The sequence below is a fragment of the Artemia franciscana genome, chromosome 16, assembly GCF_032884065.1.
Source record: "Artemia franciscana chromosome 16, ASM3288406v1, whole genome shotgun sequence".
NCBI classification, from domain to species: domain Eukaryota; kingdom Metazoa; phylum Arthropoda; class Branchiopoda; order Anostraca; family Artemiidae; genus Artemia; species Artemia franciscana.
The window spans coordinates 29501501-29523831 of NC_088878.1; the positions used below are offsets into that span (position 1 = coordinate 29501501).

A 22331-nucleotide genomic window follows, 5' to 3' on the forward strand; every position below is an offset into this window, starting at 1 on the left:
TGGTGCGACTTTTATATTAATTACATCATCATTTTATTTGACCACGATTTAAACTATAAAATAGTCTGGTTCGGAACATATAATAAACTATGTAAAGAAAACAAACGCAATTTTTCTGTCCTTCATACATACGAAATATGATCGAACATGGGGTGATATTCGTTACGATAGCTCAGAATAACTGTTTTGTGAGCTTTTGCAAGATTTGTCTCCCTTTATACTGCTAGAAAGAAAAAATAGAAAGCATAAATTAGAAACAAAATAATTTTGAATGAACAATTTGAGCAATAGGGGGTAAAATAATAAAAAAAGAAAATAATAAGACTAAGATTCCTGAATAAAGTAGCACGCATTGTGGTCAATTCTCAAGCCCTAGTACTTGACATAGGTCGAAAATAGTTCCCGGAGCCTCGTTTGTTTCTAACCAAATTAAATTATATTATTTTCTAATTATTACTACTTTATTTACAAATATTGTTATTTATTATTATTACTATGTTATGGATTATTATGAAATCGTCATAAGATAACAGTTCCAATTATTTTACGATCATTTGAAGTAAAACAGAAAATTTTCATATTACGTAATTACTTAGAACAAAATAATTAAAAAGCAATCAAATAAGTTCTCGCATCGCTAGTACTAGATGAACCCTAGTATTAGATTACAGGGCCTATGCCTGAAATTCCTGAAAATCCCTGATTCTTCTGGATGAAAATACTAGTATTGTTAATGGCCGAGTGGGTTGGTGCGCTGGATTCGGGATCCCTTGTCTGAGAGGACGCGGGTTCGAATCCCGGTGTACCCAATTCTTCGGTTTGGGACGGGGGTCAGTAACGTGACTCTTTAAGCTTAGCCAAAGTCGACCCAGCTCTAAATGGGTACCTGGAGAAATCTGGGGAAGGTAAACAGGAAGGGTGTGCGAAAGCACAGGTTGGCTGGTCCCCAACCCCCCATTGCACTTTCTGGCTGAAGGGCCAAGAAACGGAGATCAGCACCGCCGGTACGGACTGTAAAGTCTAATGCCGTATCCTTTACCCTTTTTTTTATTGTTAATCTATATAAAATTAGTATATAAAGGTTTTTTTCATATATTAAGCGTATAATCTTATTTATACTAAGCATGAAATATGTACCTTTTGGGTTTAAATGACTTTTTTTTTGCAACGAGCGTTTTGCTTACTTCATATTCTGTAACAATAATGGTAATAATGTAATTAAAAACGGCTACTTTCAAAATGATATATTTTAAAATGGCTCTTCGTGCTAACAGCTAACATTTGCAGGATATTAATTGAGATAGCCTATTTACTTAAATTGGACCATGAAAGCATGAAATAACTATAAAATTGGACTCATTCAACAATTGAACATCACTTATATAGATGTTCTAATTCACCTGTTTCAATAGTCGTGCTTGCTTTTACCAAGAAAATATATATAAGGCTAGCCAAGAAGCCTATTGGACGATACAAAAAAATGGAATGAAAATAGTAGTATATGCTCATTTGTTTTGACTGTACAAATAGTTTGCCATTTCGTCCAACCAAAAAAAAAATATAAGTCACCCTATCTTACTTACTTAGACTTAGGTCCTACCACGCCTGAGGGCGCATAAAGCAGCAACAGTGGTTCACCACGACGACCTGTCCTGAGCCCTTGACCAAAGCTCCTCCATCGAAGACTTCGCCAGCTTCGCCTCCTTCTCTAACATCCTGCCAATGGTAAATTTGGCTCTCCCTGACTTGCGGAGGCCAGGGAGTGTCCAAAACCATATATCATGAGGTAGCCTTCCATCACTCATTCGCACCATGTGCTCCCAATACATCCATCGTCGCTTTCTAATAGCATCAAGGATGGGGGTATGATTTGTCATGATATAAATCTTATCATTTCTTATTCTCTCCACCCAATGTATATTCAAAATAGATCTTAGGCAGTTAATATCGAATGCCCATAGTCGTTTCCATAGTTGCGCAGTGATGCTCCTAGTTTCACAGCCATGTGTAGGGACAGAGAGGACATTGCTATCATAAATTCTGAGCCTTAGCTTCTATTTGTTATCTCTCCAAATTCTAGGAAAATTGAAGGCAGAGCCAGTCAATGCTACTCGGCACAAAATTTCTCCTTTAGGATTGGTATCTTGCGTAAAAATGCTGCCGAGATATTTGAACTCTCTCACTACTTCAATTTCCTCATTGTTGACCAAGAGTCCCTCAGCTAAGTCAGGAATGGCCGCATTTGACATTGATTTAGTCTTGTTAGCGTTTATGGAGAGTCCAACAGCATTTGCCACACGCCCAAGCTCATTTATATTGGGTTGTATAGCTTCTGATTCTTGAGCAAAGAGTGCAATATCGTCCGCAAAAACACCATCATGAAGTGCTCTTAGTGGGTTTAAGAATTGTAGACCCCCACTGAAGCTACATCCACGAAACACAAAATCTATGGCTATGGCAAATAACAGTGGCGATAGAATGCAGCCCTGCCTTATACCCGACTGAACGGCAAACCAGTCCGTTAGGCCACCCTCGGTTTATTCTGCGCACATGATATCGAGGTATAGCGCTTTAATTATATTTATAATTTTGATCGTGATCCTGTAATGCATTAAAATTTTCCACACGGTCTCGCGATGTATCGAGTCGAAGGCCTTGAGAAAGTCTATAAATACTGTGAGTAGTTGAACCTGCCATTCTTTAGATTCTTCGAGCAGGACTCTCAGGCTAAATATTAGGTCACAACACCATCTGTTTTGGCGGAATCCATGTTATTCGTCTCTCAGAACTTTCTCCACTTTACTTTAAATTCTATTGAGAATAATTTGGCACAAAACCTTGCTACCATCTGACTGTAAATCGATGCCTTTCCAATTATCACATTCAATATATTGTCCTTTTTTGAAGAGTTTGACAATTACTGCCTTTGACCATTCACTCGGGACTTTTCCATCATCCCAAACACGCGACAAAAGTTCAAACATGGGTACTGCTAGGGCGCCTCTACCATATTTCAACAGTTCTGGGGGTATGCCATCTCTGTCGGCTGCCTTTCCGTTTTTCAAAGTCATTAGAGCCTCTTTTACTTCACTCAGCAAGAGAGCTCCGGAATATATTCCAAGATCGAACAGTGTTTCTTCAGGGATATTTAAAGAAGTTGTGGCAGGCACCTGAATTAATACCTCGCTGAAATGCTTTATTTAGCGTCGGTTTATGTCATCTGTCTGGGTTAATAAGATGGCTTCTTTGTTTTCAACTTGGGATAAAGAAGCCTTCGAAATACCCGCAAGCACCTTCGTTATAGCGTACACACTGCGGCTATCTCCCGACCTGGCGGCTACTTCATTCTGATCAGCCATAGTTTCGAGGTACACCCTCTTATCATTCCTAGTCCGCGTTTTGACTTGTTTATTGAGACGCTTATACTCCGCTTTTAAATAATCTAGATATTCTCTAGTGCATGTTGTGTTATGCTCATGCCTTCTACGAGAATTTTGACTTCTGCCCTTTGATCAATGATATCCCAGGTACTTTCAGATATCCACTGCTCTTTCTTCTTCCTGTTATATCCCACAACTTCTTGTGCCACTTCATTCAGGGATTCGACGATCTTTTCCCAATGATTATCAATTGATCAACTCGTCCCTTAGCATGGAAAACTTATTTGACAAAGTAGATTTATACTTTTGTAATACATACGGGTCCTGCAGTTTTCTCACATTAAATGTTTTTACTTACCGCTGGGGCTTTGTGACAGTTTTTAGTTTCAGCTTAAACTTAGCAACAACAAGTTGATGGTCGGAATAGCAGTCGGCACCTCGAAAGGTCCTAACATCCTCTAAACAACGTCCCTGTGCTTGGCAATTAAAATATGGTCTATTTCATTTCTTGTTACACCATCAGGCGAGTTCCAAGTATATTTGTGTATTTGTTTATGAGGGAACCATGATGCGCCGACGATAAGTTCATGAGTCGCACAGAAGTCAATTAAACGTACGCAATTATCATTGATTTCCGCCAGTCCATGCTTACCAAGGATAGCTGGGGCATAGGAGGCCTCACTTTCAACTTTAGCGTTAAAGTCCCCACACAAAGTCACAATATCGTGCCGATGCGCTTTAGCAACAACATTTGACAACACGCCATAAAAATCGTCTTTGGTCTGATCAAAGGTATCATTTGTTGGGGCATACACAACGATAACTGTCAATTTGGCCTGAGAAGTGGCAAAGCGAGCCACTTCTCAGGCCAAGTTCCCAGTCCAGTCCAAGTAAGTTCCCAGTCCACTAGGCATTTTTTAGCTCCCAGTCCAGTCCAAGTAAGTTCCCAGTCCACTAGGCATTTTTTAGCCCGACTACTTAATGCCGTTCCAACACCTGCCTCTTTTCTAGTTTCAAGTCCAGAATGCAATTTTCGCTATTCAAAGTACCAAAACCGGTAAGTCTGGTCTCAGAGAGTCCAGCAAAGTCAATACGTAACTTATCAAGGGTCCTTCTCTTAAAAAAATATATTGGATATTCCGACTCAATCTGCAGCCTCTGAGACATAATAAATTTTACATACCTTACTAAATGTAGAATTCATCACCTTTTTATCAAACTAACTGACGGATAATTTCTACAATTAAAAATACTCGCTTGCCTTAAGGCTCTTGTAAAAATCCAAAAACCAACTTATCTGGTAATAAAAAAGATACAGAAAAGCTGTTCAAGGTTGCAAAGCATCATGCTATTATTCAATCAGTTCGTGGTAACGGACGGAAGGAGCGACCCGGCCCAATAGTAACCGAAACTCTAAAGATGGAATTTCGGTACCAATAGCTACATCAAAAGAATTGTACTTTAATGCTGATTTTATATAAGATTCACCAACTTTGGTCTTACCCATCAAAAGTTACAAGCCTGATAAAATTTGCCTTATTTTAGAAAATAGGGGGAAACATCCCTTAAAAGTCATAGAATCTTAAAATAAAATCACATCGTCAGATTCAGTGCATCCGAGAACTCTGCAGAAGAAGTTTCAAGCTCCTATCTACAAAAATGTGGAATTTTGTGGGTTTTTTTTTGCCACAAGAAAGATCACGGATGCTTGTTTATTCTTTTTTTTCAAGGGGTGACCGTATCGACACAGTGGTCCTAGAATGTCGCAGGAGGGCTCATTCTAACGGAAATTAAAAGCTATAGTGCCCTTTTTAAGTGACCAAAAATTGAAGGGCACCTAGGCCCCCCTCCTACGCTCATTTTTTTCCAAAGTCACCGGATCAAAATTCTGAGATGGTCATTTCAACATAACCAAAAAACCTAATGACTGTATCTTTGGGGACGACTTACTCCCCCACAGTCCCAGTGGAAGGGGCTGCAAGTTACAAAATTTGACCATTTTTTACATATAGGAATGGTTAGTGGGAAGTGTAAAGACGTTTTCAGGGGAATTCTTTTGGTTGAGGGAAGAACTGAGGGGAGGGGGTTATGTGGGGAGAACTTTCCATGGAGAAATTTTTAATTGGGAAGATAATTTCCGCGAAGGGGTGCAGGATTATCTAGCATTTCTTCAAAACAATGAAAAAATAAATATGAAAAATGTTTTTCAACTGAAGGTAAGGAGCAGCATCGAAACTTAAAAGAAACAGAAATTATTATGCATATGAGAGGTTCACCTCCTCCTAATACCTCACTCTTTACGCTAAAGTATTTTTAGCAATTTCGACTATTTATTCTAAAGCCCTGTGATTCAGAGGTCATTCTTAAGGAATTGGGACAAAACTTAAGCTTTAGTGTAAAGAGCAAAGTATTGAAGAGAAGGCAAACCCCTTCATATACATAATAAAAACATACGAATAAAGTTCGTTACGTATCTTAATTCGTAAGTTACGTATATTTTTACTAATAAAAACTTTCGTAAAATTTAAAAGTTCTAGTTGCCTTTTTAAGTAACCAAAAAATTGGAGGGTAACTAGGTCTCCTCCCCCATCCTTTTTTCTCGAAATCGTCCGATCAAAACTATAAGAGAGCCATTTAGCCAAAAAAATAAGTTAATATGCAAATTTCGTTTTAATTATTCATATGCGGAGAGCCAAAATCAAATCATGCATTAATTCAAAAATGTTCTGAAATTAAATGAAAAAATCCAAGTTTTTATAAGTGAAAGTAAGGAGCAACATCAAAACTCAAAACGAACAGAAATCACTCCGTATATGAAAGGGGCTGTTCCCTCCTCAACGCCTGCTCTTTACGCTAAAGTTTTTTACTGTTTTTAAAAGAAGAGTTGATAGAAAGAGTCAAACTTTAGCGTAAAGTGCGGGGCGTCGAGGAGGGGACAGCCCCTTTTATATACGGAGTAATTTCTGTTCGTTTTATGTTTTAATGTCGCTTCTTATTTTCTGTTAAAAAAAAAATTTGTTTGTTTTGAAATTTAATTTACCTTACATGGGTATCTCCCTGCCCATTAAAAGCTAAATAATAATAACAAGAGCTAAGAGCTCATACGGCACTTATGACCTGATTGGAAGAGCCAAGAGCCAAGGGCTCATATGGTATGAGCTCTAGCAAAATTCTAAGAATCAATAGATTGCTTTAAAAGGAAATTCAGAGGCTTAATGTCGGCTGGGATTTAAAATAAGAGTTCTGAGTCACGAGGTCCTTCTAAATATCAAAATTCATTAAGATCCGATCACCCACTCGTAAGTTAAAAATACCTCATTTTTTCTAATTTTTCCTCTCCCTTCAGCCCCCCCCCCCAGATGGTCGAATCCGGGAAAACGACTTGATCAAGTCAATTTGTGCAGCTCCCTGACCACCCGTTCGTAAGTTACAAATACCTCATTTTTTCTAATTTTTCCTGATTACTCCTCCCCCAACTCTGCCAAAGGGAGCGGATCCGGTCTGGTTATTTCCGTCACATATATTAGACTTGTGCTTATTCTTCCAACCAAGTTTCATCGTGATCTCTCTGCTTTAAGCGTTTCCCAAGATTTCTGGTCCTCCCCCCAATGACACTGGATCCGGTCGGGATTTAAAGTAAGAGATCTGAGTTACGAGGTCCTTCTTGATATGGAGTTTTATTAAGATCCAATCACTCCTTCGTAAGCTAAAAATACCTCTGTTTTTCTAATTTTTTTAGAGTTAACCTTTCCCCCTCCCCAACTCCTCCAAAGAGAGCGAATCCGTACTGGTATGTCAATCACGTATCTAGGACTTGTGCTTATTTTTCCACCAAGTTTCATCCCGATTCCTCCGTTCTAAGCGTTTTCCAAGATTTTAGGTTCCCGCCCCAACTCCCACAATGTCACCGGATCCGGTCGGGATTTAAAATAGAGCTCTGAGACACGATATCCTTTCAAACATTAAATTTAATTAAGATCTGATCACTCCTTCGTAAGTTAAAAATACCTCATTTTTTCTAATTTTTAGAATTAACCCTACCCTCCCCAACTCCCCCTAAGAGAGCGGATCCATTATGGTTATATCAATCACGTATCTAGGGCTTGTGATTATTTTTCCCACCAAGTTTCAACCCGATCCTTCTACTCTAAGTGTTTTCCAAGATTTTAGGTCCCCCCCACCAACTCCCCGCAATGTCACCAGAACCGGTCGGGATTTAAAACAAGAGGTCTGAGACACGATATCCTTCCAAACGTCAAATTTCATTAAGATCCGATCACCCATTCGTAAGTTAAAAATACCTCATTTTTTCTAATTTTTCCGATTTAACCGTCCTCCCACTTCCCCTAGATAGTCGAATCGGGGAAACGACAATTTCTAATTTAATCTGGTCTGGTTTCTGATACGCCTGCCAAATTTCATCGTCCTAGCTTACCTGGAAGTGCCTAAAGTAGCAAAACCGTGACAGACAGACAGATAGACCGACAGACAGACCGACAGAATTTGCGATCGCTATATGTCACTTGGTAGATACCAAGTGCCATAAAAACTAATAAGCCTCTAGTCAAAGCTAATGTATCTATGAACAGCTGCACTTCCATTCTTACTGGGACTCAAGGCCATTTCCAGGAGGGGGACTAGAGGGTTTGACTCACCCCCTGAAACGTTTGTCTGACTCGCAAAAACCTAACAAAAGTGAATGAAAAGAATTTGTTTAATTTCATGTTAGTGATTAGCTGGTCATGATGTATGATTGTTTGTTATATAAAGCAAGAAAGATTTTAAGTAGATTTATTAGAATCTCTTATACTTGCAGCTGAATCAGGCATTTTCCTGCCTAGACAAATACCAGACTCAGATGGCATCTGTGATTCAGGTGTCATGCAGAATGTTTATGTCTGCTTACTGCATGAGATATAATAAGCAGATAACAATGGATGATGGTGTAGATGCCACGTGCCACTTTATTTTTAATAAATGTAGATCTCAGGGTTGAAGTACCTTAACTCTTAATTTTAAGGCCTTATGTGGGGATACTGAGGAGCCTTAGTTGGGATCCCAGATGAGGGAGCCAAAACCAGATGGAACCCCTCCCACAATGAATACCGATTGGAGAGAAGGGTAGGGGGTCAATTATCTAATAGCTTTTGAAAAGGACCAGTTTGTATTTTGATTTAAAAAAAAAATCACATGTTATCCTATCTACACCTGTTGTAAAGAATAATTCTTTCCTTTTTTATTTTTCCTTCTACTTTACCACCTACGACAAGTTTCCACATGGCGTATGCTTATATGATGCAGAAATGGCTCTTTCTTGTTCCGTTTACTTATGTGATATTTCATATAGTTTTAGGCCAAAAAATAAAGCCACAACAAATTTTTACTTTAAGCCTTTATATTTTGTACATATTTTTTATACCATGACAAATATAATTGTTTTCAGAGCATTTTTTATTAAGCAGAAATAGAATCACAAAGAACATACATCGTAAAACCATTAATTTTTTATTTATTTTAGCTCTGGGCTAGGTAACCTAGGTTGCTTTTGTTATAACCCAGTAATCTTTTCCATTTCATCAAAAACAGTATCAAATCGTGTTCTTATTATTTCTCTCATTTTTTTTTTCATTTTTAAGTTTACATCTACTTACCAAATATTTTTTCTTTAGGTGAATTTGACATGAGGGTTAAGTCGTGTGAAGCTTCAGACGGAGTAAACAAACCTATACAACTTACAGACCAACATGGTTGCGTTCTCCGTCCTAAAATGGTATCAAAATTCTTGAAGCTTCGGAATAATGATGGTCGTGCAACTGTCATGTCATACGCATTTTTTCATGCATTTAAGTTTCCAGACTCTATGCATGTTCACATTCGTTGCAAAGTGGAGATCTGTCGCTTTGGATGTCCTGAGCATTGCGAACGGATTGCAGCTGGTGCTCGAGTAGATACTGATGTCAATGCTACTTATTTCCGTGACAGTCTGAATGAAGTGCCACGACGTCCTCCTAAACTTCCTCAACCTATATCAATACCAATACCAGTAAAACAACCTCCACAGCCTGCTTTAGCACCAGTTGCACAACCTCCATATAGACCTGGATTACAGCGTTTTCCACCTCCTCTTCAATCTCTTGAGCCTCAACAGATTTCTATACAACAAAGAGAAACTAGCTCCAACAGCAAAAGGCTTTCTAATAACCTAGCCCCACCAAGACAATTCATTGATGCAAGAATAGATAAAACTGCAAATAAAAGAAATCCAGTGGCTCAAGCACAAGTAGCCGAGGACCTTGAAGCCATGGAACAGAAATTACAGCAAGTTTTACAAAAGCGCTCAGATTCTTCTATAGAGCGAGACCAGCGACATATACACAAGAAAAAGATTGAACAAGAATTGTTGCAAGCCGCACCCACAATGGAGGACTCTCCAAAGCTTGTTTTTGCAAGTGAGCCACGCACACCTCAAAAGCTGGAAATAATGAGTCATTCAAAGGAATCATCACATCAGAGCACATTTTCTGAAAGAAGTGATGAAAGTATTATTAAACAATCTCGTTTTCCATTTGGACCTCGGAATATTAATTTCGATAAATCTCACCATCTCTCCCGTGATGAAAAGGCACGAAAGAAAAGAGAGGAAGTTAAACTCGGGATTATTGAGAATTTGCCGATGTTCTTTAGTCTCCCAGATTTCGACATTTTTGGTGATACTGCTCCTCGTGCTCCAACCTTGCAGAGTTCAAAGCCTAGAAGACGAAGAGAAGCTGTTATTGAAGAAAAGGCTAAAAATGCTGACGTTGGAGTCGAAGTCGGCTATGAAGTAGTATCTGCCGTTGATCTTGCCTTTACACCAAATGGTACAGAAGGAGTCACTGTTTTCCAAGGTAAAGCTCTATCATATTTTTTTTTACTTGTTTATTCAATGGAAACTAAAAATCAATGTTAAACAAAAAACAATTGAAAGTATTATTTGAGCGTAAAAATTATGTCGACGGTGAGATTATGTGGCATCAGTAAATTACTAAAATTACTTTAGCATATATACGCATCTAAATCCTAAGGAGGCTTTTAAGGAGTGTTTTGCATGAATGTAAGCTTTGAGACAAACCATTAAGGAATTATATTTTCTCTAGATTAATATATATATGTATTTAGGCTGTGAATTCTTCCCCTCCATATTCCAGAAACTTTTGTGATTTTTCCAATGATCTTCCCCGTTTTACATATAATGCACCTGCTTTTTGGATTCTTGAATTAATCAAGAAAATCATATTTTAGCAAGTGTATCATTGACATAAACTTCAAAAAGGACCTTCGTGGTATGCGTTTTATGAAGTTTTCGCAAACGGCATTAGTAGGAAAGGCGATTCTATCTCTTCTTTGCTAAATACCCGAAGCGTGTACGGAGGATTAAAAAAAAATGCTACCTTTTTGTAAAAACTTGCGTGGAGGTTTTAGCTCCCCTTAGTAAAAGAAATTGCATGCTGACCAATGGTCTGCGTAGCGCAGGTACCGACATCCTGATTCTCTGCCTTCGGCCGGGAGTGCAATACGTGGTTGAGAGCAAATCATCCGACACTTCTCGTATTTTCCCCCATATTTTCCCAGTACCCATTTGCGGCTGAACCAACTCTTGGCTGAGCTTAAAGAGTCATGCCATAACCCCCATTCCAAAGCAAATGCCCGGCGACACCAGAACTCGAACCCCGTCCTCAAAGACAAAGGACTTAAAGACCCGAAATTCTCATGCTATTTTTCCGCTAGTAAATCTATCATATCCACCCCCCCCCCCAGAATACTACGAAATTTGGTAATTTTATGTAGTTTTGCATGAAAATTTGTAATTTTGTATGAACATTTGTAATTTTGTACTTTTTGTGTATTTTTTATACCTTCAAGGCGAAACGAGGCTGACCCCACCCCCACACCTTCTCTTCTGGGTACCTTTTGTCATAGGAGCTAGGCTATCCATTAAAAAAATTGAAATCCTATCATAGTCAATTAATGATATCTCTTTAAAATATTATTAAGTAAGTTGTAGACCTCCATCCCTGTAAAAAAAAAAAGAAAAAAGGAACAAAAACAGTAGTGAAATGTAGGAACATAATTTTCAAATATTAAATTAGAGTAAATTTTTAGGGTAAGTTTCATTTTTAGTTGTTTTTTTTTTCCAAAATCCATTAAGTACTTTGTCTTTTGTATAAGATGACCCTGATCAAACAAACATACCTTATGATTTTAAGTAGAACAAGGGTTCTACTTAAACATATATCATTGCTCTATGATATATAATCATAATTAAGCAATTAAAAAATTTGAATCAAAAAGGCCCTGTTTACGAAAGTGAAATGTAAAAAAGAGATAAACGGGGAATGTGTTTTTTGCTCCATATAAACTTCTTTATGAAAGAAGGAATTTAAATTTACGCATTAACTCAAACTTGAACCAACCTAATCAACTTAACGAATTAGACTTAATCTTAGATTAATGAGATTTAATTAAATTGTAATTTACACTAAATTAGCAAGTTGTTTTGATGGAAAAATCATAACTTCAAAAATTAGCACGAAAACTAGGTAGGTAGGTAGGTAGGTAAGTTTTATTTTATCCACAATACAAACATAAATAAAAATGACAACACTAATAAATTATTGCAGCAAAAATAAAGTCCTAAGGACTTGTGCTGCAATTTCATATTATGATTTACATCTTATAAATAACTATCTAAACATAACATCTCATTATTAACCACCTAGCCTATCTTACATATAAAAAACAACAACACATACACATGAATAAAATGCAACAAAATAATCATATTAAATATTATTTACCGGTATTCAGCCCCCACCCCACATCAATAAACTGCAAAAAAAGACATCAAAAACCTCCTGCCCTTCAAAATCTATTACTTAAATAAAATGTTTTCAATTTATTTTTAAACCCATATAAAGTGACAGACTCCCTGATGCCAGCCGGCAAACTATTCCAAACAAAAGGCCCCACATTACGAACCACATATGATGATCTAACTGTTTTTCTTTGTTCATGGCTTAAAAGTTGTGAACTTCTTGTATCATAACAAATGTCTTTGTACAGTCTTATAATACTAGGCCCAATGATTCTTCTCATAGAAATGAAAATCCTTATTATATAAAACATTATAAACCGTATTATATCGGGCTTATAATTAAGTAACTAAGACAATTGATAAAGAAAAATTCATTATTCAATAAAGCAAAATATAAAAATGGGATGAACACGAAGTTTTGAGGCTATATACAGTTTTTACTCTATGATAAAAAGAGAGATTAGCTTTGTGGATTAACTCACGAAATATCAACTTCAGCAAATAAACCTAATAGTAAAACTAAAATTTATCAGACTAATAAAATTCAATTACTAAACTTATTAATTAGTCTTAACTTCAAAAATTACTCCTATCATATATAAAGGGTATCTCAAAAAGAACACAGCGTTTGTATCTATTACAAATCGGGTTTATATATTTGAAGGAAACAAATAAAACAATCCATTCTCTTCAGGAGATATCGAGATTATACGTGAAACGTAGCATCAGGAAGATCACAACCTCATGCTTACCCCATGTGTGAGTTAAGCACTCACATTGTCCATGAAATTAAACATCACTTGCTCACACATTCTCCCATTAACTTCTTTTAAAAACCGTTGAATTTTTTTTAATTCCTACCGATTGTAGGTTTATTGTTGTAAACTCGTGATTTAGTGCACCCTCATAGAAAAAAGTCACATTTGATGCTGGCTATAACACCCCGACACAAGCCTTCCTCTGAAACACCCTTTTTGAACTGTAATCATACCAGGCATTGTTTCTGTATGATTTGAGAACCATAGTAGCACCTCCAACACCCCCCCCCATCGGAAGCTTATTAGCAATAAGACAGGGAAACGGCATCTTATTTTAACAAGATTGTAAAAGGATTCAGACGGTATGATTGGTGGACCAAAGTAGACTTGGTATCCAGCTTTCCAAATCTGTTTTTTTAGACACCCTTTACAAACAATGGAAGTACTTTTTTGTGATGTTGCCAGTTGCTGTGGAACTCGTGAGGATTTATAAACCGCTTCAATTTACTGAATAAAATATAAATCAAATAATAACAATAACAAAAAAACAATGAATAATTAAACAATAATAATAACTTTGTTAACAATAAATAAAACAATAATAGAAATAAGTAAAATAGAAAAGTGCCCTTGAATTCAGTATACTAAGATGAAAAAGTCAAAATTATTTAAATGTTTCTAAATACTAAAATCAGTTGAGGTTAACATGTACATCCAATGTGATATGCACGGAACAGAGTATGAAAAAATATATTACAAATACTAAAAAAAGCTTTTTTCTGCAGCTACTACTAACAACTCACAAAAAAAATCATCCTATTTCCACCCTCCCAAGAAGTCCCATGTTACATGTTGGTAGGAAATAACTATATTTTTTTTTAAGTAACAAAAGCTGTGACTATCTGTTTCAATTTTTGGCCATTTCTGAACATAATATATGTAAGCTTTAAAGTTTTTAGTAAATTATGAGAAAAACCACACCTCTTAAGTTTTGCTAAATGTCACTGCCAAAAACGGTATTTAGGTTGTATTGAGTAATACGATATTTTGGGTTAGTGAGCCATATTTGTCTTCATTGCTTGAGCTGGCCAACAAATTCATGGCTTGGTTAGAACCAAAATTTAATGCACAATAGGTTTTTATGACGTACTTTTTAAATCATAAACAAAAAACTTGAAGCTTTATGCAATAAATGCAGGAACTTTGTCTGAGTGAAAACTAGCGCTAGTGCCAAAAACAATAATAATCAGCACCATCTAGCTTTCGGTAACTTTTGTCCTTTTTTAACTTAGCCTAAACTAGAATAATTTACTTACGTTAGACTTTTTTGCAATTTTTTTTTTAAATAAACCTTAGTACTATTCGTCACTGCCACTCCTTTCATTACGAACCACACAAATTTAAAACAAATCCATGCAACGACAAAATCTGCGTCTCAAAAATAACTGATTTACCTTACCACTAAGAAAATTACTTCTATGCCATATTTGTTTAAAAATATTTGGCTTTAAAATTATACAATTTGGTTTTCATCTCATATTTGGCTAAAAGCGTAAAATTTTATAAGAAATAGAAAAATAATAATCAGCATCATCTAGCTTTTGGCAACTCTTGTCCTTTGTTAACTTAGCCAAAACTACAATAATTTACTTACGTTTGGGTTTTTGACAGTTTTTTATTTAAATACACTTTATTACCATTCGTCACTGTCACTCCTTTCATTACGAATCGCACAACTTTTAAAACACATTTATGCAAAGTCAAAATCTGAGTTTCAAAAATAACTGATGAACCTTCCCACTAAGAAAATTACTTCCATGCCATATTTGGTTAAACATATTTGGCTTTAAAATTATACAATTTGGTTTTCATCTCATATTTGGCTAAAAGCGTAAAATTTTATAAGAAATAGAAAAATAATAATCAGCATCATCTAGCTTTTGGCAACTCTTGTCCTTTGTTAACTTAGCCAAAACTACAATAATTTACTTACGTTCGGTTTTTTGACAGTTTTTTATTTAAATACACTTTATTACCATTCGTCACTGTCACTCCTTTCATTACGAACCGCAAAACTTTTAAAACACATTTATGCAAAGTCAAAATCTGAGTTTCAAAAATAACTGATTTACCTTACCACTAAGAAAATTACTTCTATGCCATATTTGGTTAAAAATATTTGGCTTTAAAATTATACAATTTGGTTTTCATCTCATATTTGGCTAAAAGCGTAAAATTTTATAAGAAATAGAAAAATAATAATCAGCATCATCTAGCTTTTGGCAACTCTTGTCCTTTGTTAACTTAGCCAAAACTACAATAATTTACTTACGTTCGGTTTTTTGACAGTTTTTTATTTAAATACACTTTATTACCATTCGTCACTGTCACTCCTTTCATTACGAACCGCACAACTTTTAAAACACATTTATGCAAAGTCAAAATCTGAGTTTCAAAAATAACTGATGAACCTTCCCACTAAGAAAATTACTTCCATGCCATATTTGGTTAAACATATTTGGCTTCAAATTGTAAAATTTGGCTTTCATCTTATATTTGACTAAAAGTGTAAAATTTTGCGAAGCGTTTTACAATTTTCAATAATGACGGAAAAGGGGGTAAATTCAAACTGAGGGGTTACTCACTTTCAAAAATCATGAACACCTGGTGGTTAGTGGTATATGGTGGAAGTGCAAATGTGGGGCATGGTAAATGTGCACCTAGTGTAGCTGACCGATTGGCACTTTAATATACATATCAGTTGGTGAAGAGTTGGCAGCCTCTTGATCCTAACCTGACTGTCTAGAATAGGTGGCTCATTGGACTTAATTTTATCTTCCCTGGGGGCTAAATGTTTGGTAATCTGCTAGACCAGTATTTTAAAAACTGGATCAATAAAAGGAATATCTTGATGTCCGAAAAGACGAAATTAAATACCAGTATTTACCAGTACAGTAATTGATTATCAGCATAGACCAGTATTTTCAAAATTGGATCGATAAATAGAATATCCCAATGTCCGAAAAGACGAAATTAAATACCAGTATTTACCAGTACAGTAATTGATTATCAGCATAGACCAGTATTTTCAAAATTGGATCGATAAATAGAATATCCCAATGTCCGAAAAGACGAAATTAAATACAAATATTTACCAGTACAGTAATTAATTACCAGCATAAACCAGTATTTTTAAAACTGGATCAATAAAGGGAATATTTTGATGTCCGAAAAGACGAAATTAAATACCAGTATTTTTCCAATACAATAATTAATTACCAGTATAGACCAGTATTTTTAAAACTGGATCAATAAAAGAAATATCTTGATGTCTGAAAAGACGAAATTAAATACCAGTATTTACCAGTAAAGTCATGAATTACCAGCATAGACCAGTATTTTTAAAACTGGATGAACAAAGAGAATATCCCGATGTCCGAAAAGACGAAATTAAATACCAGTATTTACCAGTACAGTAATTGATTATCCGCATAGACCAGTATTTTCAAAATTGGATCGATAAATAGAATATCCCAATGTCCGAAAAGACGAAATTAAATACAAATATTTACCAGTACAGTAATTAATTACCAGCATAAACCAGTATTTTTAAAACTGGATCAATAAAGGGAATATTTTGATGTCCGAAAAGACGAAATTAAAATACCAGTATCTACCAATACAGTAATTAATTACCAGTATAGACCAGTATTTTTAAAACTGGATCAATAAAAGAAATATCTTGATGTCCGAAAAGACGAAATTAAATACCAGTATTTACCAGTAAAGTCATTAATTACCAGCATAGACCAGTATTTTTAAAACTGGATGAACAAAGAGAATATCCCGATGTCCGAAAAGACGAAATTAAATACCAGTATTTACCAGTAAAGTCAATAATACCAGCATATACCAGTATTTTTAAAACTGGGTCAATAAAAGGAATATCCTGATGTCCGAAAAGACGAAATTAAATACCAGTATTTACCAGTAAAGTCATTAATTATCAGTATAGACCAGTATTTTTAAAATTGGATCAAAAAAGAATATCCCGATGTCCGAAAAGACGAAATTAAATACCAGTATTTACCAGTAAAGTCATTAATTACCAGCATAGACCAGTATTTTTAAAACTGGATCAACAAAGAGAATATCCCGATGTCCGAAAAGACGAAATTAAATACCAGTATTTACCCATAAAGTCATTAATTATCAGTATAGACCAGTATTTTTAAAATTGGATCAAAAAAAGAATATCCCGATGTCCGAAAAGACGAAATTAAATACCAATATTTACCAGTAAAGTTATTAATTACCAGAGTAGACCAGTATTTGTAAAACTGGATCAATAAAAACAATATCCCGATGTCCGAAAAGACGAAATTAAATAGCAGTATTTACCAGAACAATAATTAATTACCAGTATTTTTAAATTGGATCAATAAAAAGGAATATCTTGATGTCCGAAAAGACAAAATTAATAGCAGTATTTACCAGTACACTAATTAATTACGAGTAAAGACCAGTATTTTTAAAACTGGATCAATAAAAAGGATATCCCGATGTTCGAAAACACGAAATTAAATACCAGTATTTACCAGTACAGTAAGTAATTACTAGTATAGACCAGTATTTTTAAAACTGGGTCAATAAAAGGAATATCTTGATGTCCGAAAAGAAGAAATTAAATACCAGTATTTACCAGTACAGTAATTAATTACCAGTATAGACCAGTATTTTTAACACTGGACCAATAAAAGGAATATCTTAATGTCCGAAAAGACGAAATTAAACACCAGTATTTACCAGTAAAGTCATTAATTACCCGTATAGACCAGTATTTTAGAAACTGGATCAAAAAAAGAATATCCCGATGTCCGAAAAGACGAAATTAAATACCAGTATTTACTAGTAAATTTATTAATTACCAGCATAGGCCAGTATTTGTAAAAGTAAATCAATAAAAAGAATATCCCGATGTCCGAAAAGACGATATTAAATACCAATATTTACCATTACAGTAAGTAATTACCAGTATACACCAGTATTTTAAAAACTGGATCAATAAAAGGAATATCTTGATGTCCGAAAATACGAAATTAAATATCAGTATTCACCAGTACAGTAATTAATTACCAGCATATACCAGTATTTTTAAAACTGGGTCAATAAAAGGAATATCCTGATGTCCGAAAAGACAGAATTAAACAACAGTATTTACCAGTAAAGTCATTAATTACCAGTGTAGACCACTATTTTGGAAACTGGATCAGCGAAAAGAATATCCCGATGTCTGAAAAGACGAAATTATATACCAGTATTTACCGGTAAAGTTATTAATTACCAGTCGAGACCGGTATTATTTAGACTGGATCAATAAAAGGAATATCCTGATGTCCAAAAAGACAAAATTAAACACCAGTATTTAGCAGTATTTTAAAACTGAATCAAAAAAAGAATATCCCGATGTCCGAAAAGACGAAATTAAATACCAGTATTTACCAGTTAAGTTATTAATTACCAGTATAGACCAGTATTTGTAAAATTGGATCAATAAAAAGAATGTCCCGATGTCTGAAAAGACGAAATTAAATGCCAGTATTTACCAGTACAGTAATTAATTACCAGTATAGACCAGTATTTTTAAAACTGGATCAATAAAAAGAATACCCCGATGTATGAAAAGACGAAATTAAATACCAGTATTTACCAGTACAGTAATTAATTACCAGTATACACCAGTATTTTAAAAACTGGATCAATAAAAGGGGAATATCTTGATGTCCGAAAAGACGAAATTAAATACCAGTATTTACCAGTATATTTATTAATTACCAGTAAAGACCAGTATTTTTAAAACTGTATCAATAAAAAAAAATCCCGATATCCGAAAACACGAAATAAAATACCAGTATTTACCAGTAAAGTCACTAATTACCAGCATAGACTAGTATTTTTAAAACTGGGTCAATAAAAGGAATATCCTGATGTCCGAAAAGACAAAATTAAATACCAGTATTTACCAGTAAAGTTATTAATTACCAGTCGAGACCGGTATTTTTAAAACTGGATCAATGAAAGGAATATCCTGATGTCCAAAAAGACAAAATTAAACACCAGTATTTACCAGTAAAGTCATTAATTACCAGTATAGACCAGCATTTTTAAAACTGAATCAAAAACGAATATCCCGACGACAAAAAAGACGAAATTGAATACCAGTATTTACCAGTAAAATTATTAATTACCAGTATAGACCAGTATTTGTAAAACTGGATGAATAAAGAGAATATGTCGACGTCCGAAAAGAAGAAATTAAATACCATTATTTACAATTATAATAATTAATTACTAGTATAGACCAGTATTTTTAAAACTGGAGAAATCAAAAGAATATCCTGATCTCCGAAAAAAAGAAATTAAACACCAGTAATTACCAGTATAGTAATTAATTACCAGTATAGACCAATATTTTTAAAACTGAGTCAATAAAAGGAATATCCTGATGTCCGAAAAGACGAAATTAAATTCCAGTATTTACCATTATAGTGATTAATTACCAGTATAGACCAATATTTTTAAAACTGGATCAATAAAAAGAATATGTCCAATGAAAAGAGAATATGTCCAATGAATATGTCCAATGTCCAAAAAAAAGAAATTAAACACCAGTATTTACCAGTATAGTAATTAATTACCAGTATAGACCAGTGTTTTTAAAACTGGATCAATAAATAGAATATTCCCATGTACGAAAAGAAGAAATTAAATACCAGTATTTACCAGTATAGTGATTAATTATCTGTATAGACCAATATTTTTAAAACTGGATCAATAGAATATCCTGATGTCCGAAAAGACGAAATCTTATACAATTTAACCTTGCTCATTGTGCTCTATATTTGATAGAAGAAAAGATACCTGGTGGGAAATTTTTTTCGAAGCTCAGGTTCTGTTGGAACGGTAACATTTCTTTAAATATTTATATTTTGAGGTCATTGCAACTATACGCAACATCATCATCCAGCCCATTATCCTCTGTCTGTAAGGCTATGTTTCTGTGTCAAAGATTCTGCGAAGTGCCCTTTTTTGCCAATGTAAATAAAAACGATGTTTGAAGTTGCGTGTTCATCGAACTCTCTAGTCGTCAAAATGCCCTTCCTACACATTTGCAAACAGTATGTCATTCCAATTAGCACGAATAAAATTGTTTACACAAAAGTTGAAGAGCCTAAAAATTCAATAACTGTTTGTATTTTTTAATTTGATTCATGCTGCTGCTTAGTGAGGCTGCCTTGGTCTCTTATTTTTTTGATCAGTTAAACAGGATAGGACTTAATCTAAGAAAAATCAATTTGTGTTTTTGCAAAGAGCCAATTCTTCGAAACGGCTTCGTGGTGGTATTTATGGTATACGTATTCAAACGAGGGAAGTTAGTTTGATTCCCCCTCAAACCTATCTAAAGACTCTCATAAACATTTTGTTTGGGCATAAATTTGCCTTTTTCAGTTTATAGACCCCGTGCCATCTCGTCTTTGACAAAGTTTTTCTTTACCATGATTTCTTACCACAAAATATAGTAAAAAACTTACAAGCTCCACTCCTACTCCTTTAGAGGGTCTGGCATTTTCCCCCACTCCCAGAAAATTCCACCTGGAAAATTCTCCTCCCTCGGAAAGTCCGCTCCCCCAAAAAAATTTCCTGCCGAAGATTCACCCGAAAATTCCCCTCCTCGAAATTACCCCCCGGAACATCTCCCATGAAAATTCCCCCCAGACAACTATCCCCTGGAAAGTCATCCCTACATTTAAAGTTAATTAATCGTATTTGAATTTTTACGAACAGAGAGTATTGCCAGACATAGCTAATTATTCTGCTTATTTATTTCCACGGTTGAGCGTGTCAACGCCGATGAAAATGTGATGCTGCCCTAAAATTTTCATGATTTTGAAACAACACAAAGAGTTTTTTTTTAATTTGAGTCTTCTGGATCAAAATGTGTCCAGAGGGCCAATTTTTTTTTTCATTTCCTTGGTGCTCTAAGGTCATTCTAATCTGTGCTTTTAAAGCGATTTACGTATACGTACAAACAGATGGAAGATTTGAATTAAATTCAAGACCATCACATTTTTCTATTTCCTTTTTGACTTTGACTGCCTGGTTAGATTATATTTTTTACTATTAGTTAAACATGCTATAAAAAAAATATCGGCCAGTAGACATATGGTCACTGACACCATAAAATGATATCCCATCTGTTATATGCATGCTTAATTTTCCTTTCGTTGAGATTTTCAAGTATCAAATTATTTATAGCATTCAACATATCAGTGTTAAAGGCTTGAACTTGTCCTAATTTATCTGGACTTAATGTTTAAAATTAGGATTTTTTTGCATTTTAGTGAGTTTAATCTAAAATGCAAAGTTATTCCATGAAAATTGAGGAGCAAATTAATAGCATTCAACATATCAGTGTTAAAGGCTTGAACTTTTCCTAATTTATCTGGACTTAATATTGTAAAATTAGGATTTTTTTTGCATTTTAATGAATTTAATCTAAAATGCAAAGTTATTCCATGAAAATTGAGGAGAAAATTTATAGCAAATTAATAGCATTCAACATATCAGTGTTAAAGGCTTGAACTTGTCCTAATTTATCTGTACTTAATATTGTAAAATTAGGATTTTTTTGCTATAGCTAGTGCAGTTTGTTGAAGTCTTTGAATTTTAGTGAATTTAATCTAATGTAAAGTTACTCCATGAAAATTGAGGAGCAAATTAAAACAAAAAGAGAAAAAATAGCTTATTTAAGAAGTCAAACTTAAAACAAAGGATTAGGACAAGAAAACTAAGAAACTTGAAAATTCTTAGTCAAAAAACTCGAATCCCTATGAATACAGACATGAGACCTAGAAAAACACAGAAATTTTAGCAAACAACGAAGTCAACCTTGAACAAACATAACATATATTACCAAAAATGAATATAGTGTGCCACAGAGCCCCTGCAGTTTCCCAACTTAGTATGCTATTTTCGCTTTGCTGAAGACTGAGAAGATTTCTGAAAGTTTTTCTTACCTCATTGATTTTTCCATTATTTTAAGGGAACAAATTAAAATGGAATAAAATAATGGCAAAATTAGGGTAATTTTCTAAAAGAAAATACCATATTATAATAATAGTAAATCCAATTTATTTGTTACAATTTTTTTGTATCGGGAATTTTTTCCCTTGGAATCTTGAGAAGTATTTTTTCTTTTTTAAGCTGAAAAATTATTTCACTTTTGTATTACGTATTTGCACTCGTAGATTGCTTCGAATATTCTTCGTCCATGTGTCT

General features: G+C 34.6%; 1 protein-coding gene across 1 annotated transcript in view; it reads left to right on the forward strand.

Annotated features, from left to right (window-relative positions):
* Positions 1–22331, forward strand: part of LOC136037321 (uncharacterized) — a 95387-nt gene that overhangs the window by 69706 nt on the left and 3350 nt on the right. Inside the window, exon 5 of the mRNA XM_065719989.1 lies at positions 9050–10267. Coding sequence (XP_065576061.1) covers positions 9050–10267 — 1218 coding nt within the window. The remainder of the gene's footprint in view (positions 1–9049; positions 10268–22331) is intronic.